The sequence below is a fragment of the Myxocyprinus asiaticus genome, chromosome 2 (assembly GCF_019703515.2).
Source record: "Myxocyprinus asiaticus isolate MX2 ecotype Aquarium Trade chromosome 2, UBuf_Myxa_2, whole genome shotgun sequence".
Classification (NCBI taxonomy): domain Eukaryota; kingdom Metazoa; phylum Chordata; class Actinopteri; order Cypriniformes; family Catostomidae; genus Myxocyprinus; species Myxocyprinus asiaticus.
In genome coordinates, this window is record NC_059345.1 from 15723576 (window position 1) to 15745326 (window position 21751).

General features: G+C 39.1%; 1 protein-coding gene across 6 annotated transcripts in view; it reads left to right on the forward strand.

Moving 5' to 3' along the window:
- Positions 1-21751, forward strand: part of LOC127454558 (tyrosine-protein kinase Fes/Fps-like) — a 36787-nt gene that overhangs the window by 5174 nt on the left and 9862 nt on the right. For 4 of the 6 annotated variants that reach the window (XM_051721878.1, XM_051721888.1, XM_051721860.1 and 1 more), the window contains 9 exons: positions 1230-1403; positions 9095-9191; positions 10268-10451; positions 11391-11528; positions 13956-14075; positions 14554-14676; positions 16954-17146; positions 19704-19784; positions 19868-20104. In XM_051721878.1, the coding sequence (XP_051577838.1) occupies positions 1230-1403; positions 9095-9191; positions 10268-10451; positions 11391-11528; positions 13956-14075; positions 14554-14676; positions 16954-17146; positions 19704-19784; positions 19868-20104 (1347 nt within the window). The remainder of the gene's footprint in view (positions 1-1229; positions 1404-9094; positions 9192-10267; positions 10452-11390; positions 11529-13955; positions 14076-14553; positions 14677-16953; positions 17147-19703; positions 19785-19867; positions 20105-21751) is intronic. The other 2 variants (XM_051721856.1, XM_051721869.1) reach the window with 2 other exon arrangements.

Sequence of the window (21751 nt, forward strand, 5' to 3'; positions counted from 1 at the left end):
AGCTAATATTTTCAAGTTCACACTTAAACTAGTTTTCTCAATGTAGAAAGTACTTAATCTTTTCTGCTATATTTACTTCACCAAAAAAAAAAAAAAAGAAAAAAAAAAAAAGGCATTTTCAGTGTAGAGGTAGACTGATATATCTACCTCTACATTCTATAAATCAGTTTTGAAAAACTATGGGCCAATTAATCGTTATCTGCCTTTTCCACCACCTTAGTTATCGGTATCGGCAAAATCCACTATCAGTCAACTTCTAGTCCAAAAACTTTTTAATCTCAATTTTGAATAGTGTATCTATTGTTTTATCATTTAAAACCTATCAAACTCCTTTTTGTGAAATGTTTTGTTTGAAAAGTGTGCTTTTGCTATCTTTCTTTACCATAAATGACCCTTGTGTTTATATTTTGTTATCTAATGCAATGACATGCAGACATTTATTAAACTGCCATAAGTGTCCAAATACTTTTTGGGGCCACTGTTTCTACAGTGTGGTGGATTCAAGCACTGTCTCTAGTCTTTGTCACTACTTTCCATATGATAAGATAGGGACTATTTTTATCTTTTTGTCCCTTTTAAGTTGTGAAGAGCCAAAAGGCGTTGAAAAGCCTGCACTGTAACATACTGTTGATCCAAAATATTGTGCCATGATTTTACCTTAACAAATGCTCTGATATTCTAGAGTTTCCCAGATGCTTTCCAACTGTATTTAGACATTACAAAGGTGAAAAACACTCACTAGGAGAAAATGTAGTTGAGGTGTCACCTTGAAAAATGTTTTTAAATGAGCTGTTGAATTTGAGACAATCTTGGAAGTTTTTTTATGTGAGCACTGAAAAGCAGATAATTACTGTAGCTAAATGGACCACAATATAATACCGTATAATACGTTTTTTAAAGGGACCGTTCAACCAAAAATGAAAATTCTGTCATTATTTTCTCACCCTCATGCTATTCCAAACCTTTAGGGCTTTCTTTTTTTGTGGAACACAAAAGCCAGAATGTTAGCCTCAGTCACCATTCACTTTCAATGTATGGAAAAAAGATGCAGTGAAAGTGAATGGTGACTGAGGCTAACATTGTACCTAACCTTTCCTTTTGTATTCTACGAAAGAAAGTCATACATGATAAAAACAACATTAGGCTGAGTAAATGATGACAGCATTTTCATTTTATAATTATTTGAATGCCTAAATCATTAAATTGAATGGATTTTCTCTCTTTTACAGTCATGGAATGTGATGGTCAGTCAGACGGAGAGCCTCAGTCGAATCCTGCGCAAGCATTCAGAGGACCTGATGGTGGGTCCCCTCAGCAAACTGTCCCTCCTCATCCGGGACAAACAGCAGCTTAGGAAGACGTATGGAGAACAGTGGAACCTTCTCAAACAGGAGCTGTGCAGGGTCAGCGCTACAGACTAACGCACAATCCACGTTCATTGCTACTCAGTTTCACATTATCTCACAAAAAGGTTCATACGCAATGGTATTTACAGATGTATTTGCCTGTAGGTCTTTAGATTATTTTAATTCTTGGATGAATTAACACTGCAAACATTTGTAATAACACAAATTAGGAAGTAGAAAATGCTTTTTCATTGCACTGTTTCTGTTAAGCTCTTGTGCTATTCAGCAAACAGCAACAACACACACTTTGCTTGCTAGTTTTGTCAGTTTGTATGGTATGGTAGAACTAACAGCTGAAACTGAAGGTTTCTGTGGCTGTAATGTGGTGTTCTCAACTGGTTTTGCTTCAAGACCAAGATTTTACATTGGATATGAAGTGGCATCCCAACATTAATATATTATATGTAGTCAGGGTCATATTTTCTTTTACCATATGTAGAACAACAGGTCTTTAATGTAACTACAAATTTATGGGAAGCGTTTCCTCCTACCTTTTAAAAGTTGACAAGCCTATTTATTTTGCTATCCTGTGTGTGTAAATGGTAAGTTGCATTTTATTATTTGCATTCAGATCCCATTAGAACAGACCTGCAACCCAAGTTTGGGACACAACCCACCAGTTCAAAACTAATTGTGTAATTCATGGTGGTTCGGCAGTTTTGTTTTCGGGATCTGGACAGGTGTAATGGAGAAATGTAATGATAAAATGGTCTGTAAAACCATTGTGCGAACATAAAAACATGGAAACTAAGGCATGCATCACTATCTATTACTATTGATCATATTTATTTAGGGATGAGGGATTTTAACAAACTCCTAACCCTAATTATGAGCAATGGTAACAGTGATGTTTACCTTAGAAACCACGATTATAAAAGGCACATGCCATAAGTTTTATTTTTCTTTTTTTATTGGTTTACCATGGTCATAGAAAAAACTGGCAAACCTCAAGCATTACACAACCACAGAAACCTGCATTTTCAGCTTGAATTTGTCAGCCATATTCAGTGCGTTACTTTTGCTGTACTGAATTTTACAGAAACTGTAAGAGCTTTAAAGAAAGCATTGTCTACTTCCTGATTTTTGTTAAATTATGAATCCACAGAAAAAACGTACCTACACGCTCACCTCAAAAAACCTACAGTCATGTCTTGCTTTAGCAAGAATTGCTTTACGACTTTGCAATATACAAAAGATTGATAGCATGGAAACCAACCATGTTTATTAAACAAATAAAATGGGTAGAAATTAAAGGGATAGAGGGTGAGCAAAAGATGAGAGAATTTAAATTTTTGGATGAACAATGCCATTTCAGAGCTTTGGCCGTATGTTCAAAGAGCTCCAGAAATGCTTCCGGATCATCTTGTGCCCCCATTTAGCAAGATTTACATGGGGAGTCGCTGCTGCTGGGGTTACGGTGGTCACCCCCTCCTGGGGCATCAAGCTCAGTGGGCAGTCCATCTCCTACTGCTGCTGACCGGGTTGGCCCAGCTCGTGGCCCAACAACATCCGGTCACCAAATTCCTGGAACACCCTGTATTGAAGAAAGCCATCCTGCAGCGGGTCGGCCACAGTCCAGAAGAGAACCTCCAGCGGTTCCAATCCCTGACGCTGAGCGAAGTCGGCTGCCTGTTTCCATTTGCTCAACAGCTCCGTGATGCCTGCCTCTCCCTCTCCCCCTCTCTTTCCCCTCCTTCCATCCACCCTGTCCCATTCCCCGGAAATGGGGGAAAAGTTTCCTAACACGCCAAAAACCCCTGTCTCTCTCTCTCCCGGCTCTTCCCGCTCTTCTTCTCAGGTGGGGGAAGCTGCTGCCACTGGTGGGGATGTGGGGTTAGGGCCGGTCTGTTGGAGTTGTGTGAGGAACCAGGACATGTCAGAGACCAGTGCCCAGTGATGGAAGTGGAGGCATTGATCCGGTTCTCTGACACTCCACAGGCCGCCCCGATCAAGCAGGGACGTACCAAGTACCTGTGAGTATGGGGGGGGGTGTTGTTTGCATACCAAGCCTTGGTGGATTCAGGTTGTAACCAAACCTCCATTCAACAAAGCTTGGATCAAAATGGGGCATTGGTTGCAAATAATCGGGTGAGGGTGAGGTGTGTGCATGAGGATATTTACGAATATCCTGTAGTGACCATCACCATTCTATTTCAGGGTCAAAAGCATAATATTGAGGCTGTGGTTAGTCCCCGCCTCACCCATACACTAATTTTGTGTACTAATTGGCTGGCTTTTTCAGTGTTGTTAAAAGGGTTGTGTGTGGATGGGTCCTGTAATACAGTGGGACAGTGTGGGGTGTGCAATGTGCTGACTGGGGAGGCGGAGCCGGGGCCACCTACTTCAGCTCTGCATCAGGATGACATAAGGGAGGAGAAAGCCTCGGCTGGGGATTTCCCTCTGTAGCAGACAAAAGATGAAACCCTTAAGCATGCATATGACCAAGTGAAAGTAATTGATGGTCAATGCCTTCAGCTGTGCATTGCACTCACATATCTGTATTTTTCAATTATAAACGATCGGTTGTATCAAGTGACGCAGGATGCTGAGACAAAGGAAGATACAACCCAGTTGTTAGTACCAAAGAGCCATCGGGAAATGTTGTTCCAGATGGCTCATCATAGTCCGATGGCAGGTCAATTGGGACAGTGGAAAACACTAAGCCATCTCATGGCCTGTTTCTGTTGGCCGGGCATTCACGGGGATGATAGCCGGTGGTGTGCAACATGCCACGAATGTTAGCTGGTAAATCTGCTGGCCACTCCAAAAGCGCCTTTGCGCACCCTTCCGTTGATCGAGGTTCCCTTTGACAGAGTTGGCATGGACCGCGTTGGCCCATTACAATGGTCAGCATGCAGGCACCACTTTGTACTAGTTCTGGTGGACTAGGCAACATGATACCCGGAAGCAGTGCCGTTGCACAACATCTCAGCACGTAGTGTTGCAGAGGCACTCTTCAGAATAATCTCCCGAGTGGGGATTCCAAAAGAAATCCTCACTGATCAGGGCACTACTTTCATGTCATGTACACTATGCGAGCTGTATGAATTATTGGGTATTAAATCGATTCGGACAAGCGTGTACCATCCACAAACAGACGGCTTGGTTGAACAATTTAATAAGACCTTAAAAAATATTATTCATAAGTTTGTGCACGAAGATGCTCGGAATTGGGATAAGTGGCTCCAACCCCTTTTATTTGCAGTGCGAGAGGTCCCGCAAGCCTCCATTGGATTTTCCCCGTTTTAATTGTTATATGGGTGTAAGCCCCGTGGCATGTTAGACGTCATGAAGGAGGGACCTTCACAAAGCAAAAATGAAATTCAATATGTTCTTGACCTGAGAGCAAAACTCCACATACTGGGGTTCACAGGAGAATTTGCTACAGGCGCAAGAATGTCAGTCCCGGCTGTATAACAGGGGAGCTCAGCTACAGGAGTTTGCACCGGGAGATAAAGTACTTGTATTACTGCCCAAATCGAGCTCGAAATTACTCGCGAAGTGGCAAGGGCCTTTTGAAGTCACACGGCGAGTTGGGGAAGTCGACTATGAGGTACTGCGTACCGATAGGAGCGGGGCTCGTCAAATTTACCACCTCAACCTACTAAAACCATGGAGAGAGGCAGTCCCCATATCCTTGGTGACTGTAGTTCCAGAGAGGGAGGAGCTTGGTCCGGAGGTGAGTCTAAAAGCCAGTTAGTTCACCCCAGTCTTTGTGGAGACCACCTCTCACCATCACAACGTACAGAGGTTGCCAGATTGCAAAAAAATTCTCTGATGTATTCTCGCCACTCCCTGGCCGCACTAATCTCATAAAACATAACATCGAGACAACCCCAGGGATAGTGGTACGTAGTCAGCCCTACCGGTAACCCGAACACAAAAAACAGGTAGTACAGGAATTAAATGATTAATTTAATTAAGAATTAAAGACCATGATTGATATGGGGTAATAGAATAATCCCACAGTGATTGGGCCAGCCAAGGTTCCACCACAGGTTCTGGTGCCTAAGAGCAATGGCTCGGTCCGGTTCTGTGTGGATTATAGGAAAGTCAACATGTTGTCGAAATTTGACTCATATCCATTGCCTTGTATTGATGAATTGCTCGATCGGTTGGGCACGGCTTGCTTTTATTCGACACTGGATTTAACAAAGGGATATTGGTAGATCCCCTTAATGCTGATGTCCTGTGAGAAAACAGCCTTCTCCACACCATTTGGTTTACACCAATTTGTGGCCCCGGCTATGTTTCAGCGTCTAATGGACAGGGTCCTCAGACCACACGCTGCATATGCCACTGCTTATTTGGATAATATCATTATTTACAGTAATAACTGGCAGCGGTAGATGCAGCATCTGGGGCCGTTCTGAGGTTGCTGCGACGAGCAGGCTCACAGTACACCTGAAGAAGTACGCAACTGGGCAGGTGGAGGTTCGGTATCTTGTGGTTCTCTCTCCATTTTGCTTTACAGACGGACGCATTGGACAGGGAGCTGGGTGCTGTACTGTCCCATGTGGTGGAGGGGGAGGAACGCCCAGTGCTGTACATTAGTTGGAAGCTCCCTATGAGAGACACGAAGTACAGCACCATAGAGAAGGAGTGTTTGGCCATCAAGTGGGTTGTCCTTACTCTGCGCTACTATTTGTTGGGACGAGCATTCACCCTCTGTTCAGAACATGCCCCGCTCCAATGGCTCCACCACATGAAGGATGCCAACGCCTGGATCACCTGTTGGTATCTGGCACTCCAGCCTTTAAGTTCAAGGTGGTCCACAGACCGGGGCACAGATTGCTGTTGCGGACTCCTCTCCAGAAGTGGGGGGGGGGGCAGACTGGACAGTTCCCCCGGCCTGAGTCAGGAAGTGGTAAGGAGGTTCACCTGAGATGAATTTGCTGGTAATTACTGTTTCTGTGTTTGCAGTGAGAGACGGGGGAGATAAAAACAGCCCGGCGCACATAGAGTGAGAGGGGCACACGAGAGAGTGCATGTCTATTAATGAGTGTTTATGTATGCTGAAAAGCGGATCTTTATTTGTATATGCTGAGACGCCAACCTTTTGTGTGTAAGCTGAAAAACGTTTTCTGTTTGTTGATATATTATCAATCAATCAATCAATCAATGTTTATTTATAAAGCACATTTAAAAACAACCAAGCTGGCTCACGTGGCTCACGTGGAAACCGGCTCCCGCTTCCTCCTTTATTTGCCCAACAACGAACTTTTGTTACACTAGATTTTTATATTTTACATGTTTTTGGGTGGTTACTTAGAGAGCCCACTCCAAGTCTCTGTGATATTCTGGTCCATAGGATTTTCACACATTTCATCGTCTGCCAGGTGAAAATCATAAGAAAGAAACACAATTTGAGGTATCATTCATGTCTGTAGCATAAATGGTGCAGGACATGTTACACATCAAATTTTAATACCTAGGATTAGGGATGGTTCAAAACCTGCAACGTTTGTGCTACGGACCTGAATGATCTCACAAATCATTTGGCTTGTTAAAGAAAGGTGTGCTTTTACTTTTATGATTGGACTTACAATTTTCACTTAGTGAAAAAATGAAGAAAAATGTATAGATTTCCATATCGATAGACCAGATTATACACTGCTCAGCGAGAATTGATGCTGACTACCACCCCTGGAGTCGCGAGTTCGAATCCAGGCTGTGCTGAGTGACTCCAGCTAGGTCTCTTAAGGAACCAAATTGGCCCGGCTGCTAGGGAGGGTAGAGTCACATAGGATAACCTCCTTGTGGTCGCAAGTAGTGGTTCTCGCTCTCAATGGGACGTGTGGTAAATTGTGCGTGGATTGCGGAGAATAGCATGAGCCTCCACGTGTTGTGAGTCTCCGCGGTGTCATGCACAGTGAGCCATGTGATAAGATGCGCAGATTGACTGTCTCAGAAGCGGAGGCAACTGAGACTTATCCTCTGCCACCCGGACTGAGGTGAGTAACCTTGCTACCACGAAGACCTAAGTCTTAAAAATAAGCAGATACTTAAGAGCCTATGATTGGATCATTATTGCAGTGATTAATATGTTTCAACTGGAAACAATTATTTTAAACCTAACTGATGCAGTGTGTAGCTTCTAATTTCTTAAACATGCAAGATGTTTCAGAAGGATCAAATTATTGGACTGCATCAAGCAAAGAAAACAACTAAGGAGATTGCTGAAATCACTAGAATTGGGTTAAGAACTGTCCAGCGAATTATTAAATCCTGGAAGAATAGTGGTGAACCGTCAGCTTAGCGGAAGAAATGTGGACTGAAAATAATTATTGAATGATCGTGATCGGAGAGCACTAAAACATTTGGTGAAGTCACATTGTAAAAAATCGACAGGAGAACTCACAGTGATGTTTAATAGTGAAATTAAGAGCATTTCCACATGCACAATGCAATGAGAACTTACAGGATTGGGACTATACAGCTGTGTGGCCACAAGAAAGCCACTTTTTAGTGAGGCTAATTGGAAAAAATTACTTCAGTTTGCTAGGGAGCCTAAAGATTGGACTGTGGAGCAATGGAAAAAGGTCATGTGGTCTGATGAGTCCAGATTTACCCTATTCCAAAGTGATAGGTACGTCAGGGTAGGAAGGGAAACTCATGAATTGATGCACCCGCCATGTATAGTGCCCACTGTACAAGCCTCTGGAGGCAGTGTTATGATCTGGGGTTGTTTCAATTGGTCAGGTCTAGTTTTAGCAATGTTATGCGGCAATAAAATGAAGTCAGCTGACTACCTGAATGTACTGAATGACCAGGTTATCCCATCAATGGATTTTTTCTTTCCTGACAGCACGGGCATATTCCAGGACGACAATGCTAAGATTCATCATGCTCAAATTGTGAAAGAGTGGTTCAGGGAGCCTGAGGAATCATTTTCGCACATGAATTGGCCACCACAGAGTTGTGACCTTAACCCCATTTAAAGTCTTTGGGATGTCCTGGTGAAGACTTTACAGAGTGGTTCATTTCTCCTGTCATCAATACAAGATCTAGGCCAAAAATTAATGCAACTCTGGATGGAAATAAATGTTGTGACGTTGCATAAGTTTGTTGAAACAATGTCACGACAAATGCACGCTGTAATCAAAGCTAAAGATGGTCCAACAAAATATTAGAGTATGCAACTGTTTTTTTTTTTTGTTTGTTTTTTGTTTTTGGTCAGGCAGTGCATCATAGAGGCTTGGAAGAGTAAGCAGCCATCCACAACACCATAGCAACCACTTAGCAATGCCCTAGCAACCACTTGATAATGGAAAAATCTAGTGTAATCATGATGTCTAACATCCTGTGTAGAATAATGTACTAATTGCATGTTGTTTTAATATTTAATGCAAATATAATAAGCTGTTTTTGAGGAAGGGAATAAATAAAGTACATAACAGTCCTTTTTGTGTAACATCTAAACTGCCGTTGCCATAAAAATGTTAATACACATTAGCCTAGTGCTGCAACAAATTTGGTCATTACTTCCAGTTGCCATTACTTACTGTTGACCTGTAAGCTTTTAAAACTACTTAAAACTAAATAAAGCACATATCATCTAAAGCAGGTTTATAACATGTGGGGTTCTTTTTTCCCACAATGAGTGCAAAGTAAATGTCCCTGACATTTTATTGCACAAGACTGAATTTTGATTTGTTTTTATTTCATGTCCTGTTGTGGAAGGTTAGGTCACCCAAACTGAGTTGGACAGACTCAAGTCCAGTTACAGACAGCTGGTACGGGATGCAGCCCAGGCCAAAAGGAAGTATCAGGAAGCCAGCAAAGGTAGAGTGCCTCTCTGATTCTTAGTTCTCTAAAACGCTTGCCTTTCCTTTCACTTTGACTGCCAAAGGCTTTGTGTATTGTGTACTTAGTGCTTAAAGAGATACAATAAGAGGAACTGTTTAATGTTTAAACACTGTGTGGTGTGTTGATCTTATGTGTAAGCAAGGACTTTGTCTTCTTATGCAATAGAAGAAAAACCTGCCGACTGAGACTGTGTTTCTAAATTTGTTTAGCACTGACACAAGGATGTAACAAAGCATGAAGTCAAGACCAGGGTTAATGGGATAGTTCCCCCAAAAATGAAAATTCTCTCATCATTTACTTACCTTCATGCCATCTCAGATGTGTATAACTTTCTTTCTTCTGCTGAACACAAATTCTGTTGGTCCATACAATGCAAGTGAATGGGTACCAAGACTTTGAAGCTCAAAAAAGCACATAAAGGCACATAAAAGTAATCCATAAGAGTCCAGTGGTTAAATCTATATCTTCTGAAGCGATATGATAATTGTGAGTGAGAAACATCAATATTTAAGTTAATTTTTACTATAAATTCTCCTCCCTGCCCAGCAGGTTGCGATATGCACGAAGAATGTGAATCAGCAAAAACAAAAGAAGAAGAAAGTGAAAGTGAAAGTGGAGATTTATTGTTAAAAAGGACTTAAACATTGATCTGTTTCTTACCCACACCTATTATATCGCTTGTAAAGATATAGATTTAACCACTGGAGTTGAATGGATTACTTTTATGGTTCCTTGAAAAGATGTTTGATGTGCATCTCTGAGGACATTTGGAAATGACACTAGTGCAATAAATTCTAATGATTTCAAATATTTAAAATTTGTCTTTTACACCTACAGCTGTGTGTAACATTAGAAATAGTCTTTATTCTTTTTTACAAGCCCATCAACATTGCAATATGTTGAAATTAAGCATTAGGGACTAAAAAGGCACCGAATAGTAGGAATGACCCAACAGGAGGTGTTTGGTGGCAGGTTAGTGGTCTTTCTTTTACATTTCACCTGTGTGCTTGTACGAGCGAGCACTTATGTTTGTGGTTGGCCTTTTTGTACAGACAAAGAGCGTGAGAAAGCAAAGGAACGCTACATCAAAGCTACTATGAAGCTGCACGAACATCATAATGAGTATGTGTTATCGGTGAAGGCCGCCCAGGTGCATCACAAACTCCACTATAGCGAAAGTCATCCAGGATTACTGAGAGCACTGCAAACGCTGCATGAGGAAATGGTGCTTATTCTGTGAGTTAACAGTACACAAAGCCATATCCTATTTTTGTATACATCATTCATTTATTGTATTTTTGTTTTACCCTGGTATATACTAGGTGGTTGCTATGATGTTCTGAGTATTTGCTGGCCCAAGAGCCCACTCTCAAGTTTCTGTGATATCTTGTACCTAGATATGGCATGGGTCCCAACTTTAGTGTTAGTCTATAACATTTTTTTATTTATTTTTTGGTCTGATTTATCATCTGCCAGGCAAAAATCGTAAGTCTAATCATTTAGAAAAGTAGTAGCATGCCTCTCCTCAACAAGCCACATAATGTACTATCATTTATGAGATACTTGCCAAAGTTTAATACTTCGGGTTGGGGTTTGTTCAAATTGCTAACCTCAAGTTTGAGCAATATGTTTGCCTTAGTAAGCACCACCATTTACTGTTTTTGTGGTATCATTTTGTAAGGGTTATAGTTGTCATTATATGACAGTAGAGAGTTTGTTCACCAAATTGTGAAAAGTTGGCCCTTTTGGGAATTTCCTGTCAAATATATTTATCATATATCTGAACCAGTTTTAATTTCTTTTTTGAAATGCCCCCAGTGTCAGTGATATCAAAAACTATAATAGAAACCCATGTAAAGCAATAAGGGTAAGAGATTGTGAAATGCAGTGCTTTTTACTCTTAGATTTGCACCTCACTCACATTTATACTCATTCAATGCTCTGTTGTGCTTTGCAAAGTCATACAGGAAATATCAATTTTAAGAACTTACCCCAGAGTGTCATTTGCAGACTTCTGCTTTTTAAAATGATGACGGGTTGGCCTGTGCAATAGTTTCCCACACTAAATGTAAATAGTGATTATTCATACAGTTAGAAAGCAGTAAAGAAGTGGACACCCTGTCTGTCTTGTGTGTGAAAACACACGTGAGTGACGTGGCATTTTCTTTATCTTAGGAAAGAGATTCTGCAGGAGTATTTTGATCTTTCTAGTCTGCTTCATGATGAGGTGGTGAATGTTCACACTGAAATGGCCAATGCCCTGAAGGCCATCCAGCCGCACAAAGAGTATGAAAGCTTTATTCAGCAGAACAGGTATATATGCCTTTCCCTTTTGTTCCCTGTGTTTGTTGGATGGGATCCCTGACCAAAGGATCAAATAAAGTTCCATATGCATGCAAACTTTCTTTATAATCCTCTGTATAGTATTTGGCAACTTAGAGATCTATAGAGATGAACAATTCTCATCTCTTCAAGTCAACATAAAATAAAATTGTACCCAATTTACTTTCTTAACAAATGTCCCTTGTCTTATTGTGCATGACTATTATTTTCATAATCTTTCATAAAATGTAAATATATTTTGTTCTCCTCTGAAATGACTTTATTTTCTGTTGATGCAACCAAGGCCATGCAAGCAGTTAAAAATAATATTAACCAATTACATCATAGCCCACTTTTCATGATCCAATCCAAATCTCACTGGATAAAATCAAGTCCCGCCTTATGTTATTTCCTACTGAGTGTTTTGTTTCTCATGTACTGTAAATATGTAATATCACTGAAGTTAAATGCACTGTGAATGCCCTGTCATGTTATCTTTCAAGACCCAATGAATTAGTTTGACAAAAACAGTTTTCTTTCCTGTGTTGACATATGTCCATTTGAAACAGGAGTTTGGGGCAGGACATACTGAAGGGCTTGTCCATTCTTTTAAATAGCCAGTCAGAGGCAGGTGGTATTAGGAAAGGGGCATTCTCATTCAAAAGAGCATTTTATTGGACAAAAATTGGTCTACACCCATCAGCATGATGTGATCAATATTTTGGTCCATTTTCTTAGAAGAGAAAGATTGTAAATCTTTTGAATGCACATATTTTTGCTAATTTATTTTTGTCTACTGGGAGTAAAGTAGAATATACTGTAGATGGCTTCAAAGCTAACAGACATAGACTTAAAGTAATAGTCAGTAGTGGTGTAAACCACCACACAAACCATGCAGTTGCATGGGGCCCCTTTTGGAAAGCTGAGCAAAATGCTCAATGGGTGACCGGTGATTTTTTTCTTTTTTTTTCATGCCGTCTTGGAGCAGTTCAAAAGCTTTGTGAAGGCAAATTGCTACAGGTTCACCCGTTCGTGCAATTCCGAACATTTCAACCTGCTTAAAGTTATTATACAAAGCTAAAACGCAACACAGTATTACAGAAATGTAGGCGGTGACACCGTTTCACCAGATTTGTAAGGAGGAACATTGTAAGCTCTGAAATACATACTGACATTGCCCCAGTGAAGTTGAAGTAAATATGACATAAATATATTACTATTGTATAAAATAAATCCTCAAAAATAATAATAATTTAGTATCATATTATAATAATACGCTTGACTGAACAATAATACATAATATTCATCTTGGTTCCAAAATATAAGTGAGTGTCATTGTTGTTTTTGCACACCCTATTCATTTGCAAAAAAAAATTTTCTAAAAATATATGTAGGTAAATATTGCTTTTTTATTATTGTATTGTTCCATATAAATTATATTTATTATATTATAAATTAAATACCATTTTTCCTTGTGTACATTTAGTGGTAAAAACTGTGGAAAACATACATTCATATTTTTATCTAGATTTTCCATCCATCCATCCCATCCATCCATCCATCCTTTATAGCCGCTTGTCCCATGTAGGGTTGCGGGTAGTGCTGTAGCCTGTATCTAGATTTTTATTTCATTAAATATTTTGAATGTACTTGGCTACAATGGCTGTTAGAAATTACATTAAAATTATTATATAAAATCACTAATGTAATTTCCCTAAGTTGTATGCCGAAAGGAGGCCCCCAACTGGACGGTTGCTTGGGGCCTCAGAAATTGTATCCCGCCCCTGGGAATAGTTCACCCAAAAATGAAAATTCTGTCATAATTTACTCATTCTCATGTCGTTCCAAACCTGTATGACTTTCTATCTCATGCAGAACACAAAAGGAGAAATTTAAATGAATATTTCGGTTTGTCTTTTCAATACAATGACAGTTGGTTGCAATTCACTTTATAGCTTGAAAAAGGAACTAAAAGTATCATAAAAGGAGTCCATGCGGCATATGCATCCTCTTCCGAAGTCGTACGAAATGCAAGTAATTGTCCAGTAAAAATCTTGACGTCCATTGCACGTTCTTGAGCATTATGAGTAAAGCATGTTCACAGTGGCACGTATGTTCACACAAAAACTTGCATTGTTTTTAGCACTAAACAATCCAAGCTCTTGCCTTTACATTTCTCAGTTTGTGTTCCACATAAGAAAAAAAAAAAAATCATATGGTTTTGGAATGACATGAGGGTGAGTTAATTATAACAGCATTTTCATTTTTGGGTGATCTAGTCTTTTAAAACCACAAAACTCCAATTTTAATTACATGGAGTCTTTTAATTAACATTGTACTTGCTATGACTTGACCAATATAGAGAGATGTATTGCAGTATATGGTGTATCTATCCATCCTTTTCTCCATCTCTGCCAGGTCAAGGGGAGAGGTTCCTGCATGTGTGGAGTTTGACGGCAGTTTGTTAGAGGACGCTGAGGGTATAAAGTCTGAAGATCTGCAGCTCAATGAGCTCACAGTGGAGGGAATCCAGCATCGGTGAGTCTCTTTTTTTCTGCACACACACCAATGTGTAACATAGTGGTATCAGTGAAAGTACAAATGTCATAAAAAGACAGAAGTGAAATCATAACCCTCGGGTTATCACAACTCGTGATACTGTTTATTAAACCATCATCTGAGTGTTTTGAACAATCCACCTTCAAGATGTTTTAACTGTTTACTGTGTACACTTCCTGCTTTCTTGCTTCTTAGCAATTTAGTACGATTACCCTTTCGTGACTCATGTTGAGGTCAAAGAGGCGCTTTGACTTCTGCATAGAGGTCTTGACGGAAGTGAAGGGGCCTTTAGCAATCGAGAAACTTGTAAACAAACAAATTCATACTTCTTGGTTCATACAAGTTACCTCATAAAACAAGTGACAAAGGATTGCATTAAGACTCTCTTCTGTTGAATAAGCACTCATTTTGCATCCCTTCCTCATGCCCTGTCATTCTCTTTCTCTCTCTCTTCCAGGCTCACTGCATTGGAGGAAGAGCTCATGAATCTTGCTGCTACTCTGGGTTCTCAGCAGGCTGCTGTGAACCAGCTAGAGATGGATCTGGAGGCTGAGGAAGGGTCTGCACACATAGGCCAGAGGTGAGCCTGCGAGATATACACCCAGTGCCAGAAATGAACTTTTAATCAATGCTCTATCTGAACAAATGTGGCTGTTGTCAATAAAATAATATTAACTTCAAATACAAAAGTAGCATTAAATAATGCAGTAGTATATTATATCCCAATAAACAGCTGTGCTAGTTAACATTTTAAATAGTTGTCTGGTCCCTATGTCAGATTATACAGCTCTCTACTGTCATAGTTATTTTAATGTAATCACCCTTTCATGTTTTGGAGTTGTTGTGAGTGTTTTATTCACAATCAATTTTCTAAAAACACTTCATATTAGCAGCAGATTCAAAAACTCTCACCTCTGAGACAGAAATATGTACAGATCTGATGACTGCAGATCACTACATTGTCTGCAAATGTGCTAAACAAAATTACTACAAAAGACCTACAATAGAATATTCTGCAGCCTATGAAATGGTAAATAAGAGGTCAAAAATTCATGCAGGCAAATGTGCTACATTTTAAATATCTCAAGCATTTTTGTCACTTTTGGTGGGTTTTTTGCTCTGAACCCTTTATTTTCTGATCCATATACCACAATATATTGCTGTACTCATCTACTCTAGATCTATGCACAATAGACTTTTAAAGGGACTTTCTGTAGGTTTAGTCATTTAGTAGACACTTTACCCCAATTCACTAATTTCAGATGCAATCACCCTGGCCTAGACCAATCCAGCCTGGTCTCATAACATTACGTGACCGTGACCGTTAGCAAAAGTTTTGCAAAACAAAGTTATGTGCCTTATTACTCATTTGGCTGCAGTTTCCCCGGTGAAATGTCTAGCAGGGAGCACCTAAAGCGAGTGAAATAGTGCTGTAATCAGACAGGGTTTTTAAGGTGAATTTTATGGATGGTTTTAATGAGTAAAACATACCTCCCTAACCTAAAACTTTAACCTAAACCTAACCAATAGTGATCTAAAATCAAATGAGAGGTGAACAAAACAGACATCCTTATGCTTAAACCTTACCGATAGTGTCCAAAAATAAAAATGAGAAATGAAAATCATATTTTCTGTTGCAACCATGTCATCTCGTGTCACTTCTATGACACTCTCCTCTCACGAACCGAGGTCTTCCGAGTCCAAAGTCCAATACTCTATCAGGTGAGCTACTGTGGAAGCTAATCACATTGGATTAAGTGTGTAAGTGTAGGTGGGTCTGTAATACAAACGTTAAAATATATAATTTTTTAAATGATGCCTAACAGTAAAAGTGTTTCAATATCATACTGTAACATAGCAGTGTGTGTGTGTAATAGTGCGAAAAAATAAGTGTTTATTAAGTCATAATCAGCCGTTGTAGTCGCGATTTGTGTGGAAGTGAATAAAACGGATAGTTGTTTGAGCGCTTCTAATGTTAGTCTCAACAGGGAACTGTGACGAAATGTAGAATTCGGCACGTTCAATTCTGCGCCACACTACCAATGCCAACAGAAGCAGAAATGAAAAGTGTTTTTGATGTGTGGTTAATTCTTGACAATTGAACCAAAAATTTAAGATAATTCAGATTTGAAATTATGCCCTGGGTCATGGGACCACAACACAGAGGTGTTGTTCTGAGCAGAGCGATATGAGGAACATTTAATGACACTCCCTTAAAGGCCAGTGTCAGTACATGTAAATATTGTGGGCATCAGAATATAAAGAGTGCTTTCATGAATATATGTTCAGTGTAATGCTCTAATGAGGCTTCTGCTAATCCATTAGATTTGATGGTTGTCCAGCATTGTTGGAGATTACTACTGATTTATTTTACATAAAAATTATTATTGTGACGTTAATGTTCGGTCCAGGCACAGACAGAATGGGTTGATGACTGGACAGAATTCGATCCAGTCATGATCAGTTTTCTTTCAATTTATTTTGAGAAGCAGACCAGATAATACAGATCAGACAAGACTAGCAGGGTTCCCATATTTAAGTACAATCCTTTAAAAATTATAATAACAATAATAATTAACTTTGTTTCTTATTAAAAAGCATTTGTTTTAGCAAATTTGAAAATTTAGTACATACTAAATAGCCCTTTGAATAATTATATATATTACATAGCTTAAGTCTTATTGATCAGGATAATGTATGGTGCTGATCACCCTACATTATCAAGAACTAATCTTCTTGTACTTCTACAGTGAAGATAAAGCAACTGAACTGAACTGAAACAAGAACTTTCCAAATTCACCTTTATGTAAGACTCATCAGCTTTACATTAGTGTGAATTTATCTTTTTGTTTTTCAGGGTTTATCAGTTCAGTAAGCGTAATGCTCTGGAGGACAGCAGGCAGCAGGTAGTCCTGTCGATGGTGGCTCGTGCTCGGCTTGAATCCCAGCGGAGGGTTTTGTCTGATAAACTTCAGACTCTGGGCAGTAATGAAGCTCCAAGCCTGGGCCTCAATGACGATCGAATATCTGTCACCTCCAACAACTCTAGCGTGAGCCCACTCTTATCTTATTTAATCTATCCTGAGATGTTCAGCTCTTACTAAACCTAGGTCTTGTTCATTTGAACAGGGCTTAAATGGTTAGCCTGATAAGTTTTGGGAGCAAAATCAGGTTTATTGTCAAAGCAACATATCAGATATTTCAGTACATCGTCTATTAAGCCAACTACTCAAGTTGACAACCCAGGTTTATGCCAAGGTATCTTGAAAAATGTCCGGCTAACCAATAAAGCATCTTTCGAAGAACGAGACCCTAATTGTTTCCTTGCCTTTGGACTGAACACACTGAACAAGTTTTAAATAATACAGCGGCTCCCAAAAGGGGTTTTGAATGTAATGACAAAGCTGTAAAATATTTTAAGGATTGATTTCACTTAAAAGTGTTAACACTATGGTCCTATGCTTCCCTGTTTGTTTGAGCGGCCCGGCCAGCACTACACAGTAATACTGACTTGACCAATGGTGTGAGTTTGGGGCAGGACTATCTGTTTGTTCAACTAATGGAAGACATAAATTCTTCAGGCAGTTGTGGCTGAAATCTTTATTGGTCTACCTGACATTGGCTTGGTATCAAGAGATCCCCGTATTTTCCATCTTTATAAAGTTCCATTACCTTGTTACGCAGGTCTTTTGACAGTTCTTTTCTGCTCCCATGGCTCAGTATCTAGCCTGCTCAGTGCATCCACGTGAGAGCTAACAAACTCATTTACTATTTATACACAGACACTAATTGCAATTTAAAAAGCAACAGGTGTGGGAAATTAACCTTTAATTGCCATTTAAACCTGTGTGTGTCACCTTGTGTGTCTGTAACAAGGCCAAACATTCAAGGGTATGTACACTTTTGATCAGGACCATTTGGGTGATTTCTGTTATCATTATGATTTAAAAAGGAGCCAAACAACTATGTGATAATAAATGGCTTCATATGATCACTATCCTTAAATAAAAGACAGTTTTTTTGCATGATCAGTCATATTTTCAAAATCAATGCCAAAATTTCACAATTTCTTCCAGGGTATGCAAACATTTGAGCACAACTGTAACTCATTTTTCTTCTTGTTTACTTGTAGCCTCAAAAGTTTATTACTATTTTCTATAAATGTATGCACACTGCTGTGTTTTAATGCTGGGATGCACTGTAGATACATCCCTGAATTTTTCACGAAAACATTTGGCAGTTTTGCTTAAAATTGTGCCTTATACTGGTCAGTGAATTATGATCTATTTGTTTCTCACTGTTACTCTTTGTCTCAGTTCCATTATTAATTCAGGGGGTTCTATTTTTCTTTTCAAAATAGAGTTTTTCAAGTCAGTATAAAATACAAAAATAAAAATATAGCTGCAAGCAGCAATTACGGGGCCAAGCACCAGCATGGCGACCACTGCACAACCCAAAGATCTCACAGAGAAAACACAGATCACATTGCATAAGATGGACACGGACACAGTGTATACCATGTTCAAATGTATAAAGTTTGTCGCAAATCAACATTTGATTGGGGAAACCCCAGCCTCCATTCAGTAAGCACAATACAAAAATCTCTAGAACTACTCATATTTCTAATGCATGATTTGCTAAGGTGGGGATCGATCCGTGAACCTTCTGTTTGACATTTCATGGCTCTTACCACTGGTCCAGTCAGCCAGCAAAAGGAACATACTATGCTAAGAAGTTTTTTTTACAGCCAAGCACAAGTCAATTTGATCGACTTCGTATTCATTTAACTTTTCAACATAGATCAAATTCAGAATTTGTAACCATTCATTAAGCACAATAAAAAAATCACCAGAACTACTTACAGAATGACTTGTATAGGTGGATACTTGAACCCACAACCTTTTGAACTATAAACCAATGCTTTAACACACTGAGCCACTTAGTTGACATGCCCATTGGGTGGCAAAGACACTTTTGACTGTTTATTTGATTAAATCATATTGGTCCCTTGAAATTTGTTGATCCTAAGCGCTAAATGCTTTTAGGATCAACAGTATTTCAATCCATTTGTGATATTATTTTCAATGGCCATGAAAGTAGTATTACTGTAAGAATTAATCTTACATCCCGATCAACTCCTCGCTGGCCGAAGACTTTGATCAGAAGTAAAGATTAAAATTAGGAAACAAACGGGATAATAATAGGCTCATAACCTATGAATAAATAAATATGCTGTTCAATTTTTAAAAGGGGTGAGAGAAAACTTCCTATAGATTTTGTTGTTGACATCAACAACAAAAATAATGTCACTTGATATATATATATATATATATATATACAGTAAATAGTGTGTAGGTGAATTTAAGTTCACTCAGATAAAACAGTGCCTAATCCTAACAGTGCCATATTGCAAGAAGCTTTCTAATGAGTCTGTGTTTTTTGTTCTATCAATGGCAATTGCTGTGCGTTTGAAATGCATTTAAAAAGAGAGGTTGGAATTGCATTATGAGATAGTGGAGTGCCATACCAAGCAGATGTTTAAGAAAAGTTCGATTTCATTTGCCGTGCACTTGTGTCATTCATTCCCACTGTTTGTTTTACTCGCAGGAGTGTGACAAAGACCATAAGCTCCTCAGCATGGATGCAATCGTCAATCACCTCAGCAGCTTGTTCAAGCCTAAGTACACGGTTAGTGCCATTTAATTTTATGGTTGTCTCTCTCTGCTCGCCTGCTCAATGCTCATTGTAGTATCTACTGCCTCTTTCTGTAGAGTAGTGTGTTTTATGCATCTAAACAGGTTCCCCCTGCCATGACACCTGTACCCGAGGTGGAGAAGCCCCTGACTCAGCAGGGCTGGTATCATGGTGCCATCCCTCGTCTGGAGGTGCAGGAACTGCTGAAGAATGATGGGGACTACCTGGTTCGAGAAAGCCAGGGCAAGCAGGAATATGTGCTGTCTGTGCACTGGGGCGGCCAGTGCAGACACTTCCTCATTCAGAGTGCAGATGTGAGTGTGTGTTATATTGTAGATGTCCTTCCTGCCTGCACATGATTGTGTTGTAACTTTAAGCTGTCATTTGTATTTTATTCTAAAGCCATTATTAGTGATAGATAAAAATATATCTACGAGGGGTGCGTTTCCTGTACAATGACGTAGCTCACTGCTTAATCACCATAGAACGATGAAATTAAAAAAATTGTCTAGCTCACAACTGTTTCCTGAAACTGTAGCAATTATGATGCATATCTGTCATTCAAACCACATTGGTCCAACAATATAGAGCTGTCGTTAATGATATTAAGCAGGGGGTAGAGTAAAAACTTGTGCAGGTGTAAAATTATAATAGCTTATTTACATGGACACCAGAAAGCTGTTTATTGCGAGAAAGCTGCTGAAGACACAAAAGTGGTGTTTGCATTTACATGCACTGTAAATGTAAATTTACAAGCAGTGGCATTACGCTGCAATACCAGGGTTTCCCTTTTATTTCATACTCAAGGGTTTCCCCGGTGTACTTGAGTACATGCGCACATGCGCACTCTTCAAAAATCTATAAGAACGCTCTTTATGTGTTTACATAGGTTTCTGCCAAAGAACGCAGGTTATGTGTCTAAGTGTGTTAAACTGCTTTCTCTTAATCCCTTAAAAACGGTTTACATGATGTTTCAGAATGCCATTTTTAATCCGTTATCTTAAGAACATGTAAACAGAGTCAAAAGACTTGTCAAAATGAAAGATATAGAATAAAATATATACATGGAATGAAAGATATAGAAACCTCAGACAAGTCAAATGATGTTGACAAATTAACATGAAACTATACTTCTAACCACAGATGGAAAGCTGTATTTCAAATCCACACAACTTTGCACTGCTATTTGCATGGTATTTGCGAATGTTCTAACTATGGTATTGGGAAACACCAAATCAATAAACTATTTTGGTAATGATGGAACTTTCAAATATAGTTTGCTAATGATGCCTTTGGGAAACGCACAGGGCAATTCATTAGCCTATATTTGGCCTTTTAGAGATTATCATTATCTTCCGATAACTGTGTGTGCTTGGCCAGTGTAACCCCAGTATTAGTTTCCTTTTTCTTAATTCCAAAATCAACAGCCTTGTAAATGGCCTTGCTTGCTATCATTAAATTGTAAATATAAATATTCAGAATCAGAATCAGAATGAGCTTTATTGCCAAGTATGCTTACACACACAAGGAATTTGTCATGGTGACAGAAGCTTCCAGTGCAAATGCAACCGTATATACATACATACAAACATATACATTTAAACATACGTATATACATATAGTGACATAAAAATTAAAAAATAAGATATAACAGATGAAAAAAGATAAATATACATTAGAGAAATAATGTTGTTTGAATATTATATATACAGATCTACAGTTATGTGCAGGTGATGTAAAGTATTGAAAAAGAGCTAGGATATGTTAAACAATATAAATGAAATATGGATATAAGTAGGATCTGATGGATTGAATATTGCACATGGTTGTATTGACAAAAGGAAAATATTTTGGGACAGTTTTAACTGTTCATGAGGTGGATGGCCTGAGGGAAAAAACTGTTCCTATGCCTGGCTGTTCTGGTGCTCAGTGCTCTGCAGTGCAGACCAGAGGGCAACAGT